Source organism: Dermacentor andersoni, chromosome 3, assembly GCF_023375885.2.
Source record: "Dermacentor andersoni chromosome 3, qqDerAnde1_hic_scaffold, whole genome shotgun sequence".
Classification (NCBI taxonomy): Eukaryota; Metazoa; Arthropoda; class Arachnida; order Ixodida; family Ixodidae; genus Dermacentor; species Dermacentor andersoni.
This window is the reverse complement of record NC_092816.1, coordinates 105495061-105518224: the sequence shown is the minus strand read 5'-3', so window position 1 is coordinate 105518224 and position 23164 is coordinate 105495061. Positions and strand designations below refer to the sequence as shown.

The following is a 23164-nucleotide window of genomic DNA, read 5'->3' as shown; positions in this document are numbered from 1 at the left end:
GAAGAGGAGTTCCTTCTGCAGGGGTCATGCTGTTTCCTGTCGGTGATTGATGGTCGCGTATGACTTAATTTTGGACCGGCCTGGTTCTTGTAGCTAGGCCATCAAAACAATGCACTACGTATACATGTACGTATAGGTGCCCGCGATTTCCGTATGCTCTCGTATGCATGTTCATCTTTGTAAATACACATCTCATAGCATCGCTCCAAAACTATGTAAAGTCATATCATCATTGTACATAACCATTGTGTATACTGTATATATTGAACATGTTTTTGTGTAATGTGACAATTAGTTTATGTGTAACTGTGTGTTTCCCTGGGTCTATGTGGGTCTATGTGGTTATGCGTTAGTGAGCGTGGACTAAGACACTTCTGTCAAAACGTGCCGTTTATACAATGCTTCGTACTTTGTAGATGTTAACGTTCTGGTGGAATTGGACCGTCTTTGTGACTCAGTGTTCGTGTCGTCGTTTGTTGAAATAAACTTTTTATAAAGCGACGCCGGATTTTCTGGGACACCGCGGGGCCGTTAACGCTATTGCATTAATAAATGGTGGTTATGCGCACGCGTACACGACAGCTCCACGCGAGGCAAACGGTGCTCAGAAGCAACGTTTTGAAGAATGCCAGTGAATGGGTGGCTTGCTATGTGTTTCCCTGAACAAAGGTGGCTGAGGTAACATCATTCGAGAAGGCTGGATGAAAAGAAATTGAACACTGTCGTAGACACGGAAAAGCAAATGTAATCTGACGCATCATCAACAAATGTCAACGCGTCCACGGTAGTGTTTCATGTTTCATGAGGGCCAGCAGAAATAAGATAAAGCAGGGGTAACAAACAATAACGGAGGTAAAAAACTGACGGTACTTTGGGTGTCATGAAGCGAGGTGTCTGTCGCAGCAGAGATAAACGTGTGATTGTTTTATGCGTGGAGGCATAGAGACCATGTGTGTGCACGCTCGTTTACTCGATCTAAGATTACCAGCGTAAACGTGAGCAGTGAGGGGCATACTCAACAAATTCTAATTTACGCGTATCGGACAACCACGAATGGGCGAACATATTAGAAAATTTTAATATGTTCGCACACTTCTGGTTGTCTGGATAAGCGTAAATTTGGAGTGCTTGCCATCCGGTTCGTACTCTGCTCAAGAAATGACTATTCGAAATTGTCGAACATTCATTTCTGTCCGAGTACGAGAAATATGGACACTCATGGGAGTCTACAGACAGAGAGAAAGCCAGACGCAAGTCGTGTATATTTCGAATGATTCTGGTGTAAGGTTGCGGTGGTCGCTGCGGAGATGTGCTACCACTTCCTAATGCGAGCGCACGGAGTAAAGGAGTATGAGATTTGCACGGGTAAATGCGGTATTATCGCAACCTTTGTAGAGAACTGCTATTGAGAAGCTAACCGCGGCCGGGCTTCAGCTCTGACAGCCATTGAGGGCGTTACAGCGCTTTTGGCACATCTCGTTGGCATGTTCTGGCATGTATTTTACTTCTGCTCAATAAATTCCAGTCGTTCCATAAGGATGACTCACACTTATGCAACCTGATAATTTCTTAAGTGAAGCAAAGTAGTTTATTATTTAGACCACCTCACCTAGTTCCATCGCTGTCATTCATTGTCAGGTTGCGCCAGATATGATCACTTTTTTTCGGTCGTTTCTCATTTAGAAGTTCCTCAGTTGTAATAAAGTCCAGCTAGGAAATGCATCACGCGTGTCACATATAAAGTTAAGAAGCATTAGTTTTAGCCAAGTGAACGCCACACAACCTTTCTATTTCACTTTGCTTAGAATTGATAAAATGTTCGGTATTTGATTCGATTATAGTTTTCCTCGATTGCGTGTACACCTATTCGATTCGAAAATTTCGCTATCGGCAACGTTAACGCACGTGGGCGTATTATATGCGTGCTGCGTGAATATTTTCCCCAAAGTTATTAAATTGGCCATGTCACGGCTGCTACCTGACTTTCTTCGGTCCTATTACTACTGAAGCCACTCAGTGTCATACGTGTGCTGTGCGAATGTTTCCTAATTATTTTGGCAATCTTTGGCAAGGAAGGAAGGAAGGAAAATGTGGAGAAGGAAAGGCACGGAGGTTAACCAAAGTTATTAAGTTGCGTATGTTAGGGCTGCAATGCGACTTTCTTCTGTCGGATTGCCCTACTGGAGCCATCACACTATTTTTTTTTTTGTCAAAGTTATTAAAGTGTGTGTGTCACGATTGCAGTTTGTTTGGAAAAAGTTTATTTCAATAAGAGACGATTCGGACACTGAGTCACAAGCCCGGCGCAATTCCACCAGGACGATGCACATACAAAGTATTAAGCATTGTATGCACGGTACGTTTTCATAGTAGTGTCCGAGTCCTCACGATTGCAACGACGCCTTTTGCATTATGACTGCTGTTGAGTACGAAGCATTGAATGCACGGCACGTCTTCAAAGTAGTGAACACGGGGGCATTGTTGGAGTAACATTGCTGCTGGAGCCGCTCTGCACACGCACCAACTGTCACTGCTTCTCTGACGATGCGTCATGATTTCCAACCCAAAACATTTCTTGTGGGTAGTATGTTTTGTTGTCACTCAAAAAAATTCCGTTCCTACAAAAAATGGCTTTTTAATATCAACGGCAAAACTAGTCCTTTAATGTAACTGAACAATTCTTTCTGACGGATAGTCTAAACAAAGCCCGTTATTCTTAATGTTATGCAGGTCCAATGCGCATGCTAGCGTCTATACGACGGGAAGATTCAGTGCGGCGGTTAAATGGTCAATGCGACGCAAGTTTTCCTGTTTTATCGGCGAGGAGGAACATAGCCTCAAACCAGCGCGCCGCGCCGCTGCCCTACACGCAACACACGGGAAGACACGGCTCACTTGGTCTGCGCGTACAGGACATTTACATCGGAAAGAAAAGCCCTATAATGTCCGCACTGGACATTCGCGAGAGACTGTCACATCCCTCGAGCTGCAACACGCATACTTCGCTATACCTGCGCACCTCGGGCAACGAAGGACAGGCTTCTGTAAACTTCTTCCGAGACACAGATCTCCGTGAGATACTTCAGTTTTGTTTGGTGTTGCGGTGTGTATTGCGTTTGCATGTGTAACGTGACATGTGCACGTAATTCACACGTACATGCATATCCTATCGTGCTATCCTCTAGGGTATATTAAGTCGATGACGGACGCTACTCGCGGCACTTAGACGTAGAAACACGTCAGACAAACACGGCGCTCATTCTTACTACCGTTTATTGAAGGTTTAAGCAGAAGATATACGAAAGGAGCATAACGTAAAAAACGGATAATGCTGCCATCAACGTGAGCGAGGTGCGTGCGCGAGGGACCATATAATTCTGATTGTTCGACAAAGAGCGCTGACGCAATTCGTTCCTTCAGAGTAAATTTCATGTTTCTACAATCTACCGCGTGCGTACCTGTCCCCGTTACGGCGAATAACGCGCGCAACTACCGAAAATCGGCGGACACCCAAACTATCCGAAAGGCACAGGTTACTATCACGACTACATTGCGGTCTAAGTTACTGCGCTCTCCGGGATTTTTTTAGAGAAATCTCTCTCTCTCTCTCTCTCAATCTATCGTCTTCATTTTTGACGCACAGATCGCGCAACTTGCACCGGAGTATAAGTCCGTTCCCATAGTACAGCGTGGATATATACGGGAGCCGCGGCATCCCACCACGCCGCTGCTTCGTGGGGCGCTCCCGGTTCTTTTTCGCGGTATACGTGGCGCGCCCGATAAATGTCCTTGCCCGGGAAGGGCGCCCTCGTGTATATACTACGCACTGCCCCGTTCGCGTATACGCGCATCTTGCGGGCTCAGCAGCAGCAGCAGAGGCTGCTGCATGCAGCAGTGCGTGGGACGGCGGCGCGCGAGCCTCAAGCACCGTCCATGTGGTAATCATCGCGCGCAGGCGTGCGTCACCCCCCTTGCCTCCCGGCAATCATTCACCCGGATTGCGCGGCCCGTACGCGCGGGACGTCCCGCCCGGGGACTTTTACGCGCGCCGTCTCTTCGCTCCCTGCGGCGGCATGAGGAGGTCCGCGTAATCCCGGACACACGCGGTCGGGTGCCTCCGCGGCCGCGACTCCGGGTGCTCGATCGCGTGCGCGCAGAGGGTGTCGTCGACGATAGCTCGTCTCTTCTTCGATGTAAGCGGGAGGGGGGGGGGGGGGCGAGAGCGGATAGCCTCTTGGCACTAATCGCGTCGAGATGTTGTCACTAGTGGTAGTGGTACGCTGCTATACACCCCGGTTACCGACGCCAGACTTGGACTGCATCCCACGTGGTGCTCATGAGCTTAGCGCATGTCCGCGGTTGCGCTATACGGATAGAGACAGCGTATAAAAAAGCTCTGCGCCTTCCTGATACTGGAGGGCAGTGTATTACGATTGTACGTTGAATTAATAGAAATTCCGAGAGAGTGCGTGTACGTGGACGTATGTGCGCGAGTTCGTTGTGTGAGACGTCATGCGCGCTCAGGAATATGGGAGAGAACGTTCCCCGTACGCCGTAACGACAGCAGCAATACTGGCAATACGAAGACGACGGCGATGGCGCGGCGATTTATTTTTCGTGCTGCGTCGAAGAAGCGTTACAAGGGGCGGTCGAATATATTCGAAATGTCGGATACGAATCGAATACACTGACTATTCGTATTCGAAATTAGGTATGTTCGGATATTCGAAACTAACCAAAAAATTTCGCGACAACTGAATGTTAAGCCTGGCTACTGCTCTCTCCTTCCGCTAAAGAAGGTATCGCGAATTATCGGAAGCGAAAAACGACGAATGTTTTCGGAGCAATGCAGAAACAAAAATTAATTGTGGTGCCAATTTGTTTTCTGGCTTTTGCTTGTAGTGGGCCATGTAATGTTTTTGGCAGTCTGATCATATAACAGATTTATATTTAACATTAGAACATGCGATGTTTTCCCTGCCGCCGTCCCTTTTATGTGTGTCTACAGCACACAATTGCTTCAGCACTTTTTTCCCCCCCAATGTATGACCATTTCTTGACAAGCATTAATTAAGCGTTTTTGGGAAGCTGGTGCTACAGCAACCATTGTTTATCGAAAAGCTTGTTTGCAACATGGCTCTACAGTTGTTGGGAGGCTATCAGTGCAATTTTCTTAATGACAATTACTAATCTCCAGATTAAAAATTACGCTTTGTCGATGAATAGTTAGTTGCCTCTTTTGCGCTATAGTCAGTACAGGAGTGGTACATAATTATGCCGAAATAAATATTCCTGCTGTAAACATATATGCCTCTGCGTTCGAATGTTCGATATTCGATGCATATTATTACTATTGGATTCGTACATTCGCAAAAGTTTATATACGCCCCCCTCTTGTTACAACGTGTCTCGTTATGACTGGGGCCGATCCCGAAGGCGACGCAGTTATAGCACAGCGTCTCGTAGATATCACCATGCAGCCACGATGGACAAATGGACGGAACTGGCGCACCGTCACTTTCACAAGAAACTCGTTGATATATATGCGCGTTAGGCAAGCGAAAGGCAGTGGTATAAGATCGATTGTACTTGTGTCACTCGCGGTTTCAGTCCCGAGTCTGTGGCCTTAATGGAAATTGGCGCGCGCACGCTTGTGGTCTAGACCTCGCTCTTGATGTGCGCCAGGCATCTGAAAGGGCTTGCTCGCGTTGGCAGGGAAGAAGTATAGACGCGTGCGATCGCTTGCTAGTGGTTATACATACATATATATATATATATATATATATATATATATATATATATATATATATATCATCGAACTATTGTGGTGAGCGACGGAGGTTCGATGCCACCATCGGACGCTTCAATTTCTTCTTTTTTTTTTATTGAAGACGTCCGAAGCCGGTGCGAGACCGGAACCTGTACCTATAGCCCCCTTACCACCGAGTGTCTGGTATGAGTGAGCCAAGGCACGGGGTGAGGTAGGGGGCTGCGGCATGGGAAGCAACTGCAACGGTTTGCCGAGGGAGGGCTCAGCGAATAAATCATCGTCGCTTGCCGATCTATAAGCTAGCTCTATTTAATTGCTAATGTGTCATTTAGTTTCGTTGCTCAAATAAATACCTTACCCGCCGTGGTGGCTTAGCGTCTATGGTGTTGCGCTGCCATAAGCACGAGGTCGCGGGATCGAATCCCCGCTGCGGCGGCCGCATTTCGTTTGGGGGGCGAAATGCAAAAAAAAAAAAAAGAAAAAAAGGCGCCCGCGTCCCGCGTGCATTGGGGCCACGTGCGTTAAAGATCCCCCCGGTGGTCAGAATTAATCCAGAGTCCCCGCACTAGGGCGGGCCTCATAATGAAATCGTGATTTTGGGCACGTAAAAGCGCAGCATTCAATTCCAATAAAGACTTTCCTTCACGTTTGCCTCGTCTTCGAAATCCACGTATACACCCGTAAACCAGAATTACTGCAATGGTTTGGACAACATGTATGTATAATATCCTAATCCTAATCACCTAATCCTAATCACCTAATCACCTAATCACCATATCCTAATCACCTGCTACGTATACCTTTACCTATGTGTCCCACTTCCGTGTGATGAGTACCAGGCTAGAGACACGCCCTCCGGGCCGACCTCTTCTCTTTTATATCTCCTCCTCCTCCTCCTGCTACACTGGCGCTAAACATGACGCTGCATGCTGCAAACTGCTGCGAACATCGACATCAGCCGTGAACAAAAAACAAAAGCGGTCTTTGTTCTCGATGCGTAGGCGCATGTTCCCCACGCTGCAAGTGAAGCTGTACGGGCTGGACCCGCACGCGGACTACATGCTGATGATGGACTTTGTGCCCGTGGACAACAAGCGGTACCGGTACGCCTTCCACAGGTCAGTCCCCGCGCAGCCAACTTGCTCACAGCAAAAGGCCAGATATGTGTGAACAGTTCACAGCCTCTCTCGTCTGCGTTGGCGTGCCGATTTATGCAAAGCCTTTGATACGTTATTCGCAGCATGTGGCCCTGTGGCTATAGGGAATTCTGCTGCTGTGCACGAGGTCGCGGGTTCAGTTACCGGTCCGCGGCAGCCGCATGCCGATGGGTACGGAATGGAAAAAAACTCTGGTGAACTTGTTGATTTAGGTCACACTAAATTAACTCCTTGCTGCCGAATTCTATCCGCGCAGCTATCTCCAAAGCCATCGTATACGGCATGTCTCATATAGCCCATCTAGGGCTTTGGCATGTTAAAGGGACACTAAATCGAAACAATAAATCCGTTTAGACTAATAAAGCATTGTTTGAGAGCTCTGCAGGCAGTTATTTCAAAATAATAGATTCATTATTAGATGAGAAAATGAAGGTCGAAGTATCAGTATTTGAATTTCGCGCCGAAACCCCGATGCCCGTACGTCAGTGTGACGTCAGGGATTACAAAGCGTGGTTTCGCATTTGAGCCGCATTGGCTGAGTAAAGGTTCCCGAAACTTGCTATGTTTAATATTTGGTTCCTTTAGAACACAATGTAGTTAATCTGTACCGCTGTATAAGTAAGTAGTCCCTAGAAGATGCCATCAAAATCCGTGAAGTCACAGCGACCAAGTGTGGAAGCTTCAAGGAGGCGTCGCTACCAGTCTTTCGTTCTTGCGCTTTTTCTGGCTTACCAAGCGTCTTATTGTGGTAAGAGTGGTGTTTTTAGGGTCGTGGAAAGGTAATTTACTGATGCAGAAGAAATCATTTTTCTCTTTTAGTGTCCCTTTAAGGCCCACTGTTCGATTTGATCTGTGTCAAGTTCCATTCCTGACCTCAGTAGTTCGTGCCCACAAGGGGCGGCTCCCTATTATAGACGTACTCACGTACCAGCAATATAGGAGGTGGCTTCACTGCTGCTCGCCCGGGGAATAAATTGGAACGATGAAGTTCCAGTACAAAAATATAAAAGTGAAAGGGACGTTCTAAAGAGCAACATTAAGTCAAGTTAGACGCGTTATCTTTTTATAACTCTATTTTATTCGTTTAGCTAGCTGGTATTCTTATTGCGCTGTAATGGCCGATTGACACCCGCCAGAAGCATGAACAATGGCTGAATGCAAGATAATTGGAATTTTTCTCCAATGGTCTTCTACAGCGCTGCACAGATGTAACTTGACAACGAAGACAAAATAATAACAAACATGGACAGACGAAAATCGGCTTTTCTCGTCTGTCCGCTCCATTCGTGTATTGTCTCCGCGTTCTGGGATTGTATCTTTGCAGGGCTAGAAAATTCTTAATTAGAAACATCTCTCGCTCCTATATAACGGCTCGTTCCGGTTCGTGGTACACATGCATTCGACTAGCTTCTACCGTGCTCCAAATCGGTATGTGGCGAAGCGGAGACCTCTCAAGATTATAGAGTGAGAGAGAGCACGCCCGAGACAAACGTTCAAATGCTCCCATCAGAGCAAACGGGGTGGCCTCGTGATCTGAATTCTGTCGAACCTTGGTCGCGCTCCCAGCTCCAAGGGGGTCTAGGAGCGTCTCTGAGCTCTCCCCATTCCCCTCCCCACGTGTAGGATAGCAAACTGGACTCAGTCTGGTTAACCTCCTTGCCTTTCCTTCTTCCCTTTTCTCTCTCTCTCTCTCTCTCTCTCTCTGTGAGCGCTCTGAGATACAGAGCTCGGTGCTCTGAACTATAGGCAGGCAAATGAGTTCCGAGCGCCCGATTTTGGCCAGTCGAATATTAACTCCCCCCCACGAGAACGCTTTGGTAGTGCATTCGAAAACGAGCAGTCTAATGTCCCATTTGTAGCACCAAGTCGAAAAAACAAAGTCAACTCTGGGAAATCGTGGTGTTACGCGCAGCTCGAGCTGGATGGTCGCCGGCAAAGCGGACCCCAACATGCCCCCGCGCATTCACGTGCACCCCGAGTCGCCGTGCAAGGGCGCCCAGTGGACCAAGCAGGTGGTCTCCTTCGACAAGCTCAAGCTCACCAACAATCAGCTCGACGATAACGGACACGTGAGTCTCAGCGTGGGCTCTGCTTTCAAACCACGCGACGTTTCGTTAAAGGCGGCACTAAAGGGAAAGTATCAAGTCGAGGCTAGATAGATAGATTTTTCGTCCAGAAGTCTATTATAGTTTGTTTTTGTGCCATTATAGATCACTCCGTAGCGTAGAAAATTGCCGCCGAAGGTGCCACTGTTGCATTTCAACGTCCCGCGCCAAAACGGACGAATTGGCGTCACCTCCACGTGACCCGGCCCCTCTATACCGCTCTCTGTGAACCAACCAATGCTGACGTCATATGAGAAGTATACCATAGCCCACAACGTGTTGCGACACTCTGGTAATCGATTTTCACAATTTTCTCGCTTAAAGAAAGCTCTGTTCTCGCTGCGATTGACGATTTTGTTATTACGAAAGCTTAATTGTTTAATCTAGCCTCGACCTATAATATTTTCCTTTAGCGTCCATTAAAATAAGCCCTTTCCGCAAGTTTATGTTCGTTATTAGGGTTGCCAGGTTATATCACGCACAATCTTTTAGATCTCGTTTAGTTACAAAAACGTTCCCCTCCTCCTTGGCTACCCTTCTGACTGCACCTGTGACGGTGTGTGTGGCGTTCCTACGTATGTGGTATGCCGTATATAGCTCAGTATAATAAACACGTAATGATCGTGCGTCAGCAGGCGTGCCCGCTGGTGCACTATCGAGAGGCATACGGGAAATAGATGTCACCGATTCCACTTCGTTTTATGCTAACGACAGGCCTGTTGCACATGGAGGTTGGAACACGCCGTTGCAGCGCGACTGCATTGCTGGCTATGCTTTTCATACGTAGCCCCTTCTTTTATATGGCCCCTGTTTGAATGTGGGACCTTCGGACCGTGCATGAGAGCAATAGTCTTTTTTTTTTTTCATTTGGAGTTTCCTCTGCGTTCACCTAAGTGCATATATAGTTTAGTCATGCGCTCGTCGTCATAATATCTGCGTCATATCATGTGAAAGCGTATGAATGCACACTACAATGACGTCACGCACAAACAATGTACGCTTGCAAAGAAGTTGTCAGAACTTGACTGAGTCGCTCATTTACTACAAAGCGGCTGCAGGGAGTGTGTACGGAAGCCCATTTATATGCAACTTATGCAAGAAAAGAAAAAGTTAATCTATTTGCGCTTGCATGCCGTCGATGAAGATGATGGCAACGCGGTATGTCGCCCCAGTCGTATATGTAGATATCTATAATTTACGCTCGCAAATTTAAGGAATTCACGCCCGTCATATATTCGCCTTGTGTTAGTGGATGAACAAACAAACAAACAAACAAACAAACAAACAAATAAATAAATAAAAAGCTAGTAATCACGGGGTCGAATTCACAAAGATTTTCGTTCGTGAGTGCCACTTGCCACTTGCCCGCCGCTATCGCTGTAATTACATGTCCTGGCGTTTGCTCTTACGAACATTGCCAGGGTACAAGAGCTCTATTGCGAATGTGGACCCAGGTTCCTCTTCAGGCACCTTTCCTGTCTTTGCATTTATGCTATCGAATTTGGTTCTTCTTTTCTTTTTCCTTCATAATGCCTGAAATACGTAAACGCAATCAAGGAAATGAACAAAAAAAGAAGTAGAGCGAACTTGTCCAACGAAATGCCATGGCACACTATCATACGAGTCCGACATTTCTGTCTCATTAATTTTTCTATAGGCAAAGGAACGCGATCGAGTACACTACGGGCTATGAGCACGTAATTCCTCAGCCATTGTAAACAAGCGGCGGATATATGACTTGAAGACTACAGCGCACAAAACGGACGGAGATAAAGAAAGAAATAACCGACACGTAAGCAGACATTCAATTGAGAAAACCATCTAATGCACTATGAAACAAGGACGTTTCTTATATCTACAGGGACAGCGGGCACGCGGACAAAGCCATAACACGGCGCGCTTTTGATAATCTTTTCAGTCATGTGAGTTTTGTTTGATAATTATTCAATTCTCTATTCAATAAAATGTAGGTGGGAGACAGCGCTCGTGTATTTTACTTTCATTGGTCCTAGTCCTCTTTCGTGCCATGTCTTCAAGTCACGTAACGGCGTTTCCAAATAAATTACGTTTACACGAACATGAATAGTTGTAATATCCGAACTGGAATGAATGAATGAATGAATGAATGAATGAAAAGCAAACGGTGCGTGTGCTTACATATTTGTTCACTCTGCAACAAGGTGACATCTGTCATAAACGCCTGCATCAGGCGCTGCGGCGTCGTTTACTGCATCACACTATTTTCTGTGCCAGAATAGTTATACTGCAACGCTAGCATGCCTTTATTTTAACCGAAGCTTGGCCGCTGGCGCAGATCATTCTGAACTCGATGCACCGGTACCAGCCCCGATGTCACGTGGTGTACGTCAACCGCAAAGGGGAGGACACGTCCAAGACGGAGAACTTCCGCACTTTCATCTTCCCCGAGACCAAGTTCACCGCCGTCACCGCCTACCAGAACCACAGGGTGAGCGATATATGTCTACGCGTATACAGCTGACCGACTACTTGTACACTCTAAATAAACTTTTACAGCGTTTTGGGCTTAGACCTTGTCCCCAAACAATCATCGTCGTCTGTCTTGCGTGCGCCTCCTCTTCTTAAAACACTATGCGCCCGCTACTTTCATGACAAGAATGCTGTGTCACGCTGACACTCGCATGCCGTTCGTGACCTGAAAGTCCTGGCACGCAGGGTTTAAAAAAACCACATGGCACGCAAGATAGATGGTGAATATTGCTCGGGGACATCATGAGTCACCAAAGCGTGCAGACTCTTCTTATACTCCTTTACAATTCCCCAAACCTGTAAACGTAACTCTCTACAATAAACCGCAACCAAGTCGTTCTTACTGCATCTAACCAATATCGTAAGGCGTTGCCCGATGTCGCCCCTTCGGAGTCCCTGCTGCCGTAAAAGAAAGAACCTGCCAAACTGACTGAGTGCCCCGATTCCCTTGAAAGAACCCGAGGTGACGGCATTTTATTGTACAAACATGTCAGGGCGGCCCGAAACGATAAGATACGCCTGTACGTCACACAAACACTGGCAAGCACTTCATTGCGGACAGCCGCCTCTTCGATCCTCCTGCCTCTATATACCTCTTGTGTTTTATTGTGTTTCGCTCCCTCTTCATTTAAGTGAGTGGGCGGGGCAGGAGACGCCGTCGCCAAATGATCTGGGTTGCTCAGCGGCACTTTGCGACTGCGCGTGCTCTATCACGGCACCGGGCTCAACAGACGAAACGAAACAGAAGCCAGCGTAAAAGTAGACGAGGGAGAAGTGGGGAGAGATAAACAGAAGCGTTCTCGCACATCCTTTGCGCGACCGCGGTGCAGACCGCGTGCGACGGAGCCACCAAGAGAAGTTGGCAGCGGTTGCGAGAGTCCCTCCCTCGACCGCTCCCTCTCTCGGTCTAGTCTTCCTCGTCGTCGTAGTCGGCCGTGCGGCTGGAGACGCTATAGTGCGAGTCTCCACCGCGCGCGGAGTCTTGCCAGGGAAGCGGGAGCGCGCGAGACAGACGAGACAGAGAGCTGTCGGGCCGAGACAAATGACCGCTCTCCTGGATGCGAACGCCGTGACGCTGCAGCCGAGAGGAGACGCTCTTCCTCTTCTCCATCTCTCTCTCTGGAAGAGCGAGGGAGCCAAGCTTCGCTGTTCGCAGGAATTCACGCGTCTTCTTCGTTGTCACATTTCGAAAAGAGGGTGCGAAAATGTCCCAAGGGCCTCCGGCACTGTGCCGCTTGGGGCATGCGTGCAATGCACGAATATCTGTTGAGATCGGGCTGTGTGAAGTCGAGGTCGTGAGGTTAAGACATCTCGTATCTCTCTGACGGCACCGCATAGGGATTGTATACTGCACGTGCGTGCATGTCCTCGGGGTTTTTCGTCGCTTGCACGAAACTGTCGTTGCAAGCGTATAGAAACGATCCCGCTGCAGATGCTAGGTGTGTGTATACATGGTGCGTCGCTGCTGAGCACAAGGTCGCCGGGTTCCACTCCCGCTATAGTAGAGGTACAGCATTCCGGTGGGAGTGGAATTCAGACACCTTCACGTGCCGAGATTTGGACGGGCACTAAGCAGTTCCAAGTGGCCAAAAGCAGTGCACATCTCTCGCAGTTTCTTTTTTTCGTTGTTGTTGTTTTTGTTCTTTTTTAACCCCTCTATTGGCCCGCATTGCCTTTAAACATTGAAACTAACCGCTCAATTACGGAGGGGAATTAGCGTAAGAGAGAGAGAGAGAAAGAGCACGCGCACACAGGAAGAGGGGACGTACAAACACAAGCTCTTGTAAGACTAGAGACAGCGCAAAAAAGGACGACGGACGGTGAAGGACACTGCCCAACTAACACAGCTCTCGTTTCTCTTACAGGGTCTTGTGTTCTCCCCTCATCCTGTGCGTGCGTCCTTTCTTTCTTTCTTTCTTTTGCGCTAATTCTTGTCATCAGTTATGCATACCAACTAGCCTAACGGTTAGTCTTTCTTAAGCAATCAAGCATTCAATATCTTGGGGCGCATCGGAAAGAAGGAAGTAAGGAAAAGGCGACGTGCAGACAGGGATGGAACGACTCGAACAAACAATATGAACTCCTTGTGCAAATATATATATTCGCCATGTCAAGGTTTGTTTGAATTGAAACGAGGCCCATTATTCTTCGCCACTTTACGCTCGAAAGATCCGTGTTTTGTTCTGGGGAACGGGTTAGCCCAAACATTTCCGTTCCGCCGGTGAGCACCCGATCTCCCGCATATATTTCCACGTGATTCCGTTACGTGTTTAAATCTATGACGCCAACGAAACGTGCAACCCTGCAACGCCTGACTCCTCGCGTACCACAGCGCAATGAAAAAATAAAGAAAGAAAAAGAAAGAACGAACGAAAAGAAAATGCAAAGTTGAAAGCAGACAGAACAAGCAATAGGTAACAGGACGCGGAGACGACTCCTTTCACACGATTTTACACGTTGCGCTGCGGTTTGCTTGGGTCTGACTCGGGCAATGTATCTGTCGTCAGGGTCAGGAATGCCATCTTCCTGCTTCCAAATAGAAAGAAAGAAAGAAAGACAGAAAGAAAGAAAGAAAGAAAGAAGGAAGGAAGGAAAGAAAGAAAGAAAGAAAGAAAGAAAGAAAGAAAGAAAGAAACGAAGTAACAACAACACCGTAATACGTCAGAGTGTGGAGCACGCTATATGCTGACAGCCGGCCAGTCCAACAAACAGGGCAATCTTTCTTCCGCGCCGGACAGATAGGCGCACCCTTCTGCAGTGTCCACATGTGTTCCGCCGGGTCACGCACGCCCCTCCAGCGCTCATCCCCCTTCCCCTCCCCTTCCCCCCTCACCACTAACTGGCATGCACCACCACCACGCGCGCGCGAAGCTGTAAGTAACACGACACCGCTTGTATACATATACCGATCCATGCTACACAACGCCCTTGTATTGCTGAGTGGTGGAGAAAGTGACCATCGGCGACGCTCCTGTGTGGCGCTGAACTGAAAGCCAGTACGCACAGTCGGCCGGAAACGTTTACAGAACATTGGTTCCGCGCTAACTTTTTGTAAAATGCGTAGAACTATCACAGCGCTAGAAGGCAAAGCACGGCAATCAAAGGGGGCACAAAGGCAGCCAGTTTGCCGTTCTGTGCTGCTGCCCTGCTGATGTCCGGCCTTCCAGAAGCGAGACGTCGGTACCGAGTACAATCAGCAACGGGCACGGGAGCATGCATTTTTAATAGGCCAGGCAGGAGGTACTTGCACCCGCCATGCACGCGGTATCGCTTAGCGGCTATGGCGATGCGCATGATAAGCTCGAGGATGCGGTATTAATACCGGTCGCGGCGGCCCTATTTGAATGGTGACGAAATGCAAAAAAAAAAAAGGTTGTGCACTGAGATTTAGGTGCAGGTTAAGGAACCCCATGTGATCCGAGTTAATCCGGAGTCCGCCGCACTATAATAGGAACGCTTAATGATCAAATGGTGGTTTCATGGCACGTATAAAACCCCAGCATTTCATGCCTATTTTTTTTTAGATAGCTGCGTCAACATTCATTCTGTAGCTTTGCGCGATATCGAGGTCGTCCATGTGGCAGATCGGCGCATCCGTCGCTATCACGTTACTGTGCCCTGTGTTATCGCGCGTTCGGCGTTCCAAAATGCATACGCCGTATACCAACCGGGCCAAGGTCTCCACTCTCAAAGGTATAATTGCGAATTTCTATACTCCCTTAAGGCGTGTAGCACTCCTAATTTAATCAATATATGCGTCTGTTGAATGAACAATCTAAACTTCTAGATTGAAGCTTTGAACTCGAGGCTTCAGCTAGGCCCAAGCTTCGCGGGACTTCTGATTTCTTTTGCCAATTCCATGTCGGGTAAACTTTTTGTCGCCGATTGTATGCACATGTCTCTTCTGGGACGGGGGCGCGGAAACTCTCAGAAGTTTCTTCACGACAGGTTGCTACGTAGGCAGTGACATCACGTTTGCTTCTTCCTCGCGATAATATAACCTTTGGGTCATATTATGTTGCTACTATAGGCTGGCTCTATAGTTGGTTGATATAGAGTTGCGAAACACGTTATCAGTGCTGCAGGTTGCGCGGGACGCAAAGACCCTTGTGTCACAGATACCGCAAATATACTCCACTATATACACGACTGACATTTACTTGGTATGCGGCCCTACATCAGGAAGAAACAATACCAAGCGTAACATTACGCACTGGTACATGACAACGCGGCAGACGAAATACAGAGAAAAGAAATCTACGCAACCATCGCTGACTTCCAAGCGAAACTTGAACGCCGAACCCATGCAACATGCACACACATCTCCGAGCCTACACACGCACGTTTACCGAGTATGCGTCCCACGCGGGCTATTGCTTCAGGTATATATATATATATATATATATATATATATATATATATATATATATATATATATATATATATATATATATATATATATATACACACACTCCGTTTCTCAGAAGCGGTGCAAACGCTGGCATTTTTCGCCGGTCACACGTTTCGCAATTTCGATCTTTGGTTCAAAGTTTCGGAACCCATGGTCTTGGCTTGTAGCGCGGCGAAGGGAACACGGACACAGAAAGGAGCAGACAGGATGAGCGAGCGCTCGTCCTGTCTGCTCCTTTCTGTGTCCGTGTTCACTTCGCGCTACAAGCCAAGACCATGTTACCGTACCAACTCGCCCAACTGTCTATCCTTTCGGAACCCGCCGTCCCCACGACGCCCGGTCGTGGCGGCGCCCGTTCGCGGGCCACACAGAAACGGGAGCGAAAGACAAAACCGCGGGACGGTCCGCGCGCTCCTTTTCTTCTCCCGGGGTGAGAGCGCGAATAATGACTCCTTCTTAAACGCCTCCTCTTCCTCCGGCGCGGAAGCCACGCGGCTCGCATTCCTCGCGTCTCCGTTTCCTCAGCTAGGGTCGAAGACAAACAAACTAACAAACAGACTGAGAGACAGGGAATAAGCTGCGTGGTGTGCGTGCGAGCGCGCGCTTGCGCACAGTGCGCGCTCCGTTATATACCCGCGAACCGTGGCTTCCTCGGCGTTCGTCAGCGCTCGCGAGTGAACCGCAGTGCTCGCGCGCGGGTCGCAAGTTGCATTTATGACCTCCCGCAGTGCCGTAATTCAGCGCTGACGGGACGATACTCGAGAGCTGCGGAGGCTTTCTTTTTTTCTTTGCGGGCAACTGGCGCGCGACGAAGCTCGCTCGCAGACCAGAGGGCCAGTAATTTGTAAGGGCCCGCGGCGTAGAGCTAGCACACGGTGGCGGCCAAGTCGTGGTCGCGCTTTCTCTCTTTCTGCCGTGACGGACACCTTTCTTTCTTTTTTTTTTTTATCTCTCGTTCTGCACCTCGTAGCCAGCAAGCGCGACGCGAGAGTCTCGAAAAAGAAGGGCGTCGCCGCCGATGTCGGCGAAGGAACGAGAAGAAGAAAGTTCGCTCCGAACGCTCGAAACGATGGAAATAGGGGAACCACCCAAAAGAAAGCGCGAATGGCGTAGGGTAATACTAATACAAAGAAAGAAAGAAGCGAAACTTTCCCAAGACGAGTGCCGCCAGGCAGGCGGTAAATCACTTGTTGCTCACAAAAACCTTTCTCACCCTCTCTCTCTCTTGCGACGGCGACATCGCCAGCAGAAGCCCGTGCGGCGGCAAGCCAGGCGATGACGTGAGCTCGAAAGCGCGCGCGTGAGTGTGAGTGCACGGGGGGGGGGGGGGGGGGGGGGCGCCCGACGTCTACAGGAATGTTTCGTCCCGAGCGTGGTGCACAGAGGTGGCAGTGTTGTATAGTTTATAGCGGGCGGCGGTGGTTAGCATCACCGCCCAGTTTACCAACTGCAAGAACCTCGCCGAAGTGGCGCGAGGAGTGCGATGCCGCCTGACCCTGCAGACGTGCCGAACCACACGGGTGGCCCGGACTGCACGTTTCGTTTCCTCGCCTTCTCACGCTCGGAGGGGGTTTGTTTCCTCGAGGGAGAGTAAACAGAAAAGAAATTTCTTTCTCACTTTGTCGCCACTCGCGCGCGTGCGAGCGCGTGGCTCGAATCTGCCAACGCCTCGATTGTGCTCCGCCGCTCGCGCGTGCTGCCCGCGCCCGTGGGTTCGTAGTAAACTCGACGACAGGTCGAGGAGGAGGCGATCGGCGGTCTGAGACGCGACAAGGTTTCTCTTGTGTTGGTGAACACGGACGTTGACAATCTGCTTTCGCGCTGCTTGTCGCTGGGCTCTGTTTGTTTCTCTGGCTTTTCTACCCACCGTTGCGTTTACTTTGCCGACGACCGCACCACTCGATTCGTTTTTTTTTTTTTTTTTTTCTTTATCAGACGAGCTTGCAGGAGCTCTGAGGGAGTTCGCATTTCGAAGAGTGACCGGACAAATGTTTTCCAGGCGGCGGATCGAGGGAGGGGGTTCGATAAGCTTAGAAGCTAATCAGTATATAGCAGGTCACGTGATGGGAAAGCTCACGCGATGGCGTGGATGTCGGGCCGCCGCAGTTGCTGCCTCCTAGCTGTGGCAAGAAGCTCATTGATCGTGTCAATTGCTGCACGCACTGTCAGAGCGCCCGTGTGTAATGAAACAACAGGCGCGGCGCTCAGACCCTTGGTAACCCGCGAATATTTTGTGTTACCGGTGAACGGCTTGAATAAGAAGAGTCTGATAGAATGCATTGCTTTCTGCCCTAAAAGAGAACGCCTGTCCCGTGCCTTCTTGCTTTTGAGAAGATGCCCACGTCTGATAGGTTCCGAAGTGTCGCTAGCTACTGGTGGCCGAAAGACAGACCTTGAAGTAGTCTCGATCGCTGGTGCGACACAGGAACCTGCCAAAAGCTCGGCACGGACGTGCCTTTCACACAATTACTCATTTTATAGGCGGCCTTTCACTATAGCTTACGCATTTCTCCGTTCATATGTGCTAATATTTGTTTAATCGATCCCAACTATCCGAAGTTCATGACGCAGAATTCGAAAACGCATATAGCCCTTTCATGACCATGGCAGTGTAACGTTCAGCTGCCGAACACGTGTTCGGCAGCTGAACGCCATGTCCCCAAAGCCATCGATGCGGGTAGAATCTTGCTCTCAATTTCTCAGGGAACTTTGAAAGGCCCGCCGCTTTCAGCTTTTCGGCGCGTGTGTTGGTGGCGCGGGCGTACTACCAGCGCAAGCCTGCGTTAAAGCACCGGGCAATCGCAGATTAGCATTCACGCGTTGCCTCTAATGTGTGCACTCGATCTGCACTCCGAAACTACAGGCGCCCTTCCGGTTGTCATAGTTACAACCAAGTGTATTTCGCCAATTAGAGTTGTGCCATTGGCTGCTTTCTCTCATTTTTTTCTCTCTTCCAGCGATAATCTTTTCATCTCTTTATTATATCTTTATCTCATGTTTTTCTTTTCCTTTTTCAGATAACGCAGCTGAAAATTGCCAGCAATCCTTTCGCCAAGGGATTCAGAGACTGCGACGCAGAAGACTGGTGAGTACCAGAGTGCGTCAGTTCGCGTTAAATAAGAATGAAGGCGTTTTCGCAATTCGTTATACCTTTCATCCCTTACACATTCTGGTTTGAGTACTCGTTACTGTCCTGAAAGAAAATTTTGTGTATGGGGATGTACTTCCTTTCTTATGGAGATGGAAATATTGTTTTAGTGTTGTCTTGTGTTTCCATGTTCGTTGTTGTCGTGCTTCAAATGCGTGCACTCATCATACACATCATTTGACGTTACCTAGGGATACTCGTTCTGTTACTTTTTTTAAACTGATGTTTCTGCACTCTTTGTCATGAGTTTTACTTGCAGCATTGGCATCGTTTTATGTGCAGTTACCAGAGCAGTAGCCAACAGCTGCAAACGCACATTTTCAAGCACACCTAATTTAAAGAATTGAGTTGCTTAATGAAACGAAAAATTTTTATGCACCCGACCACGTAGTACAAAGTGTCTGGAAGACAATTTCTCCTTTTAATGAACTTTCCTGCACCTAGCGGGCTTCCGTGGGACTGGTTTACCATATTCAGTGTGCGTCCGAGTTTTATGTACAAGTTATCGATAAACCCGCGGTCTCTCTTTGAGATTTGCTACATCCCCTTGATTGGCTAGCCCAGAGGGCAGAGCGATCGCCTGCAAGGGCGTCGGTCCCCTATTCGATCCCTGGAGCAGGAAAGGTTTTGCTTAAACCGCGAATCTTTTGTTTCTGAGCAACGCGGCCGTATTGGGTTTCCTTTGCAGCATCGTGCTGCAGTCGACTGGGCGACACTCTTCCCTTTCGTGAACCCTTCTCCACTTTGCGGGCTTCCGCGGAACGGAGCCAACTTAATATACACCGAAGCTGACATTTGGACGAGCTCGCAATCTCGGTATATACGGATCCATGGAACATGAGGGTATGCGCGATGGATCAAGAACAAAGTATAGAATCTAAATTAATCTCAGTCATGCAAGTGCCCACATATCGCTTATACCTTGGTCTATATACACTTTTCTGAGCGGATTCTAGCAGCTGACACACATGGATAGACAGCCTCGAGCAACAGATCAAACCGGCGACGCACAGCGAAATTCAAGTAGTGAATAGCCTTTTTTTTTTTTTTTCAGATGACAATCGCTACACTTCAAGGTTTTTTTGCCCGCGCCAGTGCAAATTTGTCCAAGGCGTGTGTGTGCTTCACGAAGACCATTCATATAGCAGTTCGTTGCGACTGAAATCACAATGCTTGGAGAGAGAGAGAGAGAGAAGAAAAAGCCAACAGTCATAGCCTAAAAGCACTAGGGAGTTCGGATGAATGATGTTTCGGTATAAATAACGGTTAGGATCGCAGCCGATTCGACTGTGTAAAGGTGGGTCAATAGTTCAGCAGGTTGCGTCAAGTGTACGCAAGCAATCGAGCGACACAGAGCAGGAACAGCTGGAAAACCGAGCGGCTCACGCTCGCCCCAAGCAGCGGCGATCCGGCTGGCTCAGTGGCCGCACTGCAGGCATCGAACAGACGATTTAACTGGCCTTATCCGTGCGCTGTTCTTCTTCATTACACTTGCAAGAGAGAGAGAGAGAAAAGAAAGGAGAATCTGGGAGCTCAACCACACGAGCATCCGTTTTGCTATACCCGGCCTACACGGGGGTTAAGGGAAAGCGGGGGACAAGAAGAGGAAGAGAGATGGAGAGAATGAGCACTGCACGCGCACGCAGTATAGGAAGAACAGCAAAACTATATATGCAGTCGATGAAAAAAAAAATATCCGTCTCCCAAACCGTATTTCACTGCGGCGTTGAAAACTCGAATAACCATGACGCACTTTGACCTCTCGTACGTGGTTTGACCATGCACGGTTGCTCAAGGTTTCCTGTAAATTATCGTCACGTCTTCTTTTCGCAAGCACGCATCCACAAGTCGCATCAACAGCGGTTACGTGTGCAGCCGTTGTAAAGATGTTTGGATGTATACATCGCAACGCAAATTGCGACGTTTAAGAAAAAAGCGATGGTTAAGGAAAGATGGAGAGGTCGCTCCCGACACAGAGCTCGCGGGGGGATGGGGAGGGGGGCATACGGGATTGACATAAGGGAGAGGCAGAACACAGGCTGCACGCATGCGCAGGGTACACGCCGTGTCTGTACAAACGTTCGCTGAGGCCAATATTACAGATCTCACGAAAGCGTATAGTGATGGCCGCGTTTCTTTCTCATCCGTGCTACGTGCCGTCGAGTGCCTCCCCCCCCCCCCCATGAGGCCACTATCCAAGAATGTAAGCCTCCCCAAACAGATTCGAATCCAGCCTGTTTTTAGCACATGTATGTCCGTCGATGTCGTAGCGTGATGCTTGATTTGATTTGATCGTTCTGTATAGGCACCGGCAAGCTGAGCAGAGATGACTGCCCGGTTATAAAACTTTGTCACGGCTGAGTTGCACCTATATACCAACTCGGGGCAAAACGGAACGGAACCACGCAACGAGAACTCCTCCTTTGTGGCTTCCTCCAATCCAAAAATTGGTTGGCGTTCGTGACTCCAAGTGGTGCAACGTTATAATCAAATGGAAGCTCGAGAGAGAGGTAACAAAACAAACTTGGGCTTCAGCAAGAGTATCGACTTGAATCAACCAGAGAGAGAGAGAAATAGCAATCATTTGATTTTGGCCCGTTGCTAGTGGGTGTTGAGGTGATGGTGAGAGGTGGCGGGAAACGCGCGAGGTGAGGGTGCGACGTTGATGGCATCGATTAAATATTTATTAGGCTTGGGCCACTCCTTGTGATGTGCTCCCCATGGCTTAACGGCCCCTCTAAGCTCCACTGACGCGGCCACATTAGCTGGTGTTCTATATAGTACGTATAGCCACTATGGGAATTTCATCGTGCAAATCAAGCGCTCGCCTTCGTCCTCCTTCATGCGCTATATAGACGTGCCTCACATTTCCGCAGCAACGCTTCGCATAGAGCTTATTTTTGGGCTCGCTATATAAATGACAGCTGTGGCGTTTTGCTACGCCAAACAGTCGCGATCTGTCCGCGAAGACGGCATCTTTGAGGGTTATGGGACCTGCCTTATTTTTACGTCTTCGAGCTTTATGTGCATGGGCGAAGCGCACTTAAAGCGGTCGTTAAAAGACCGCTATATCAACTCTCGCGCTCGAGAGGTCCTGGCGAGATAGGGGAGGAACTGTGCGGCGACATCACAAGCCCGCTATCACCGTCGAGTGCCCCCCTCCCCCTTTCTTTCTTTCTTTCTTTCTTTGGTGGCCTATGTACGCCGCTTCGCGTATCCTGCAGCGTTCAGAAGCAGAAGCCCTTCGGTGGGCGACGTTTAGCGCGCTCCTTGATCAGCTGTTCCACGAAAAGTGATATCTCGTGCGAAGTCGGGAGTAGGTCTCGGCTGCGGCTTCCGCTTCTAAAATACGACCCATACATAGTCCCGCAATTTTATGAGGGAAGAAGGAAAAGAACGGCTGTCCCGTCTTTAGAGTCGGTTGCGCCGTCCGTTGAGGCATCGAGTGTAAATCTTGCTAGGTTCAAAGAACGTTCCTATAAAACCACGTTATATAGTGCACTAAGGGTGCGGCGATGTTCCTGAAAAACAGCTGCGTTATGTAAGATTGTTATCGGTTGGAGGTGGACGAAATCCCCGCAAATTAAGGACGACACACTTTGTCAGTGCGTGCTTGCGCGCGTTCGCCTCTGGTTGCTTTTTTAATCCGAGTATTTTGTCTGACGAGCCAAAAACAAAGTATTGTAGGGCCCAGATAGGCGAGTTATTGTTTGAACAGTTTGTAAAAGAGCGCCTATATTTCCATCCAAATGATGGTAGAGAAAGCACAGGTCAATGAGTTCTTATGAACGGCGTAACGTAACTCTATGAACACAGCGCTGCGCGCGTTGTCCCTTCCACCTGTTAGCCCTGCTTTTTTTTTTTTTTTTAATGCGAAGTATTTCTTGGCGAACATGTGCCACTTTGACAGTCTATCTAGCCGCCTACGTCTTGGTGCTCTCATGGTCGTGTCGTTAACTTAATTGGCATGTAAAAAAAATGGCATAGTATGGCAAGAGTGCATGATGAACATAAATGATTGGCCACGACATGAATGTCATGACATCGTGTCCTGTAGGTCACGAA

At 48.6% G+C, this 23164-nt stretch overlaps 1 protein-coding gene across 1 annotated transcript in view; it reads left to right on the top strand.

Moving 5' to 3' along the window:
* Positions 1–23164, top strand: part of org-1 (T-box transcription factor 1) — a 92057-nt gene that overhangs the window by 58525 nt on the left and 10368 nt on the right. Inside the window, exons 3-6 of the mRNA XM_050186981.3 lie at positions 6772–6888; positions 8840–8996; positions 11347–11499; positions 18969–19036. Coding sequence (XP_050042938.1) covers positions 6772–6888; positions 8840–8996; positions 11347–11499; positions 18969–19036 — 495 coding nt within the window. The remainder of the gene's footprint in view (positions 1–6771; positions 6889–8839; positions 8997–11346; positions 11500–18968; positions 19037–23164) is intronic.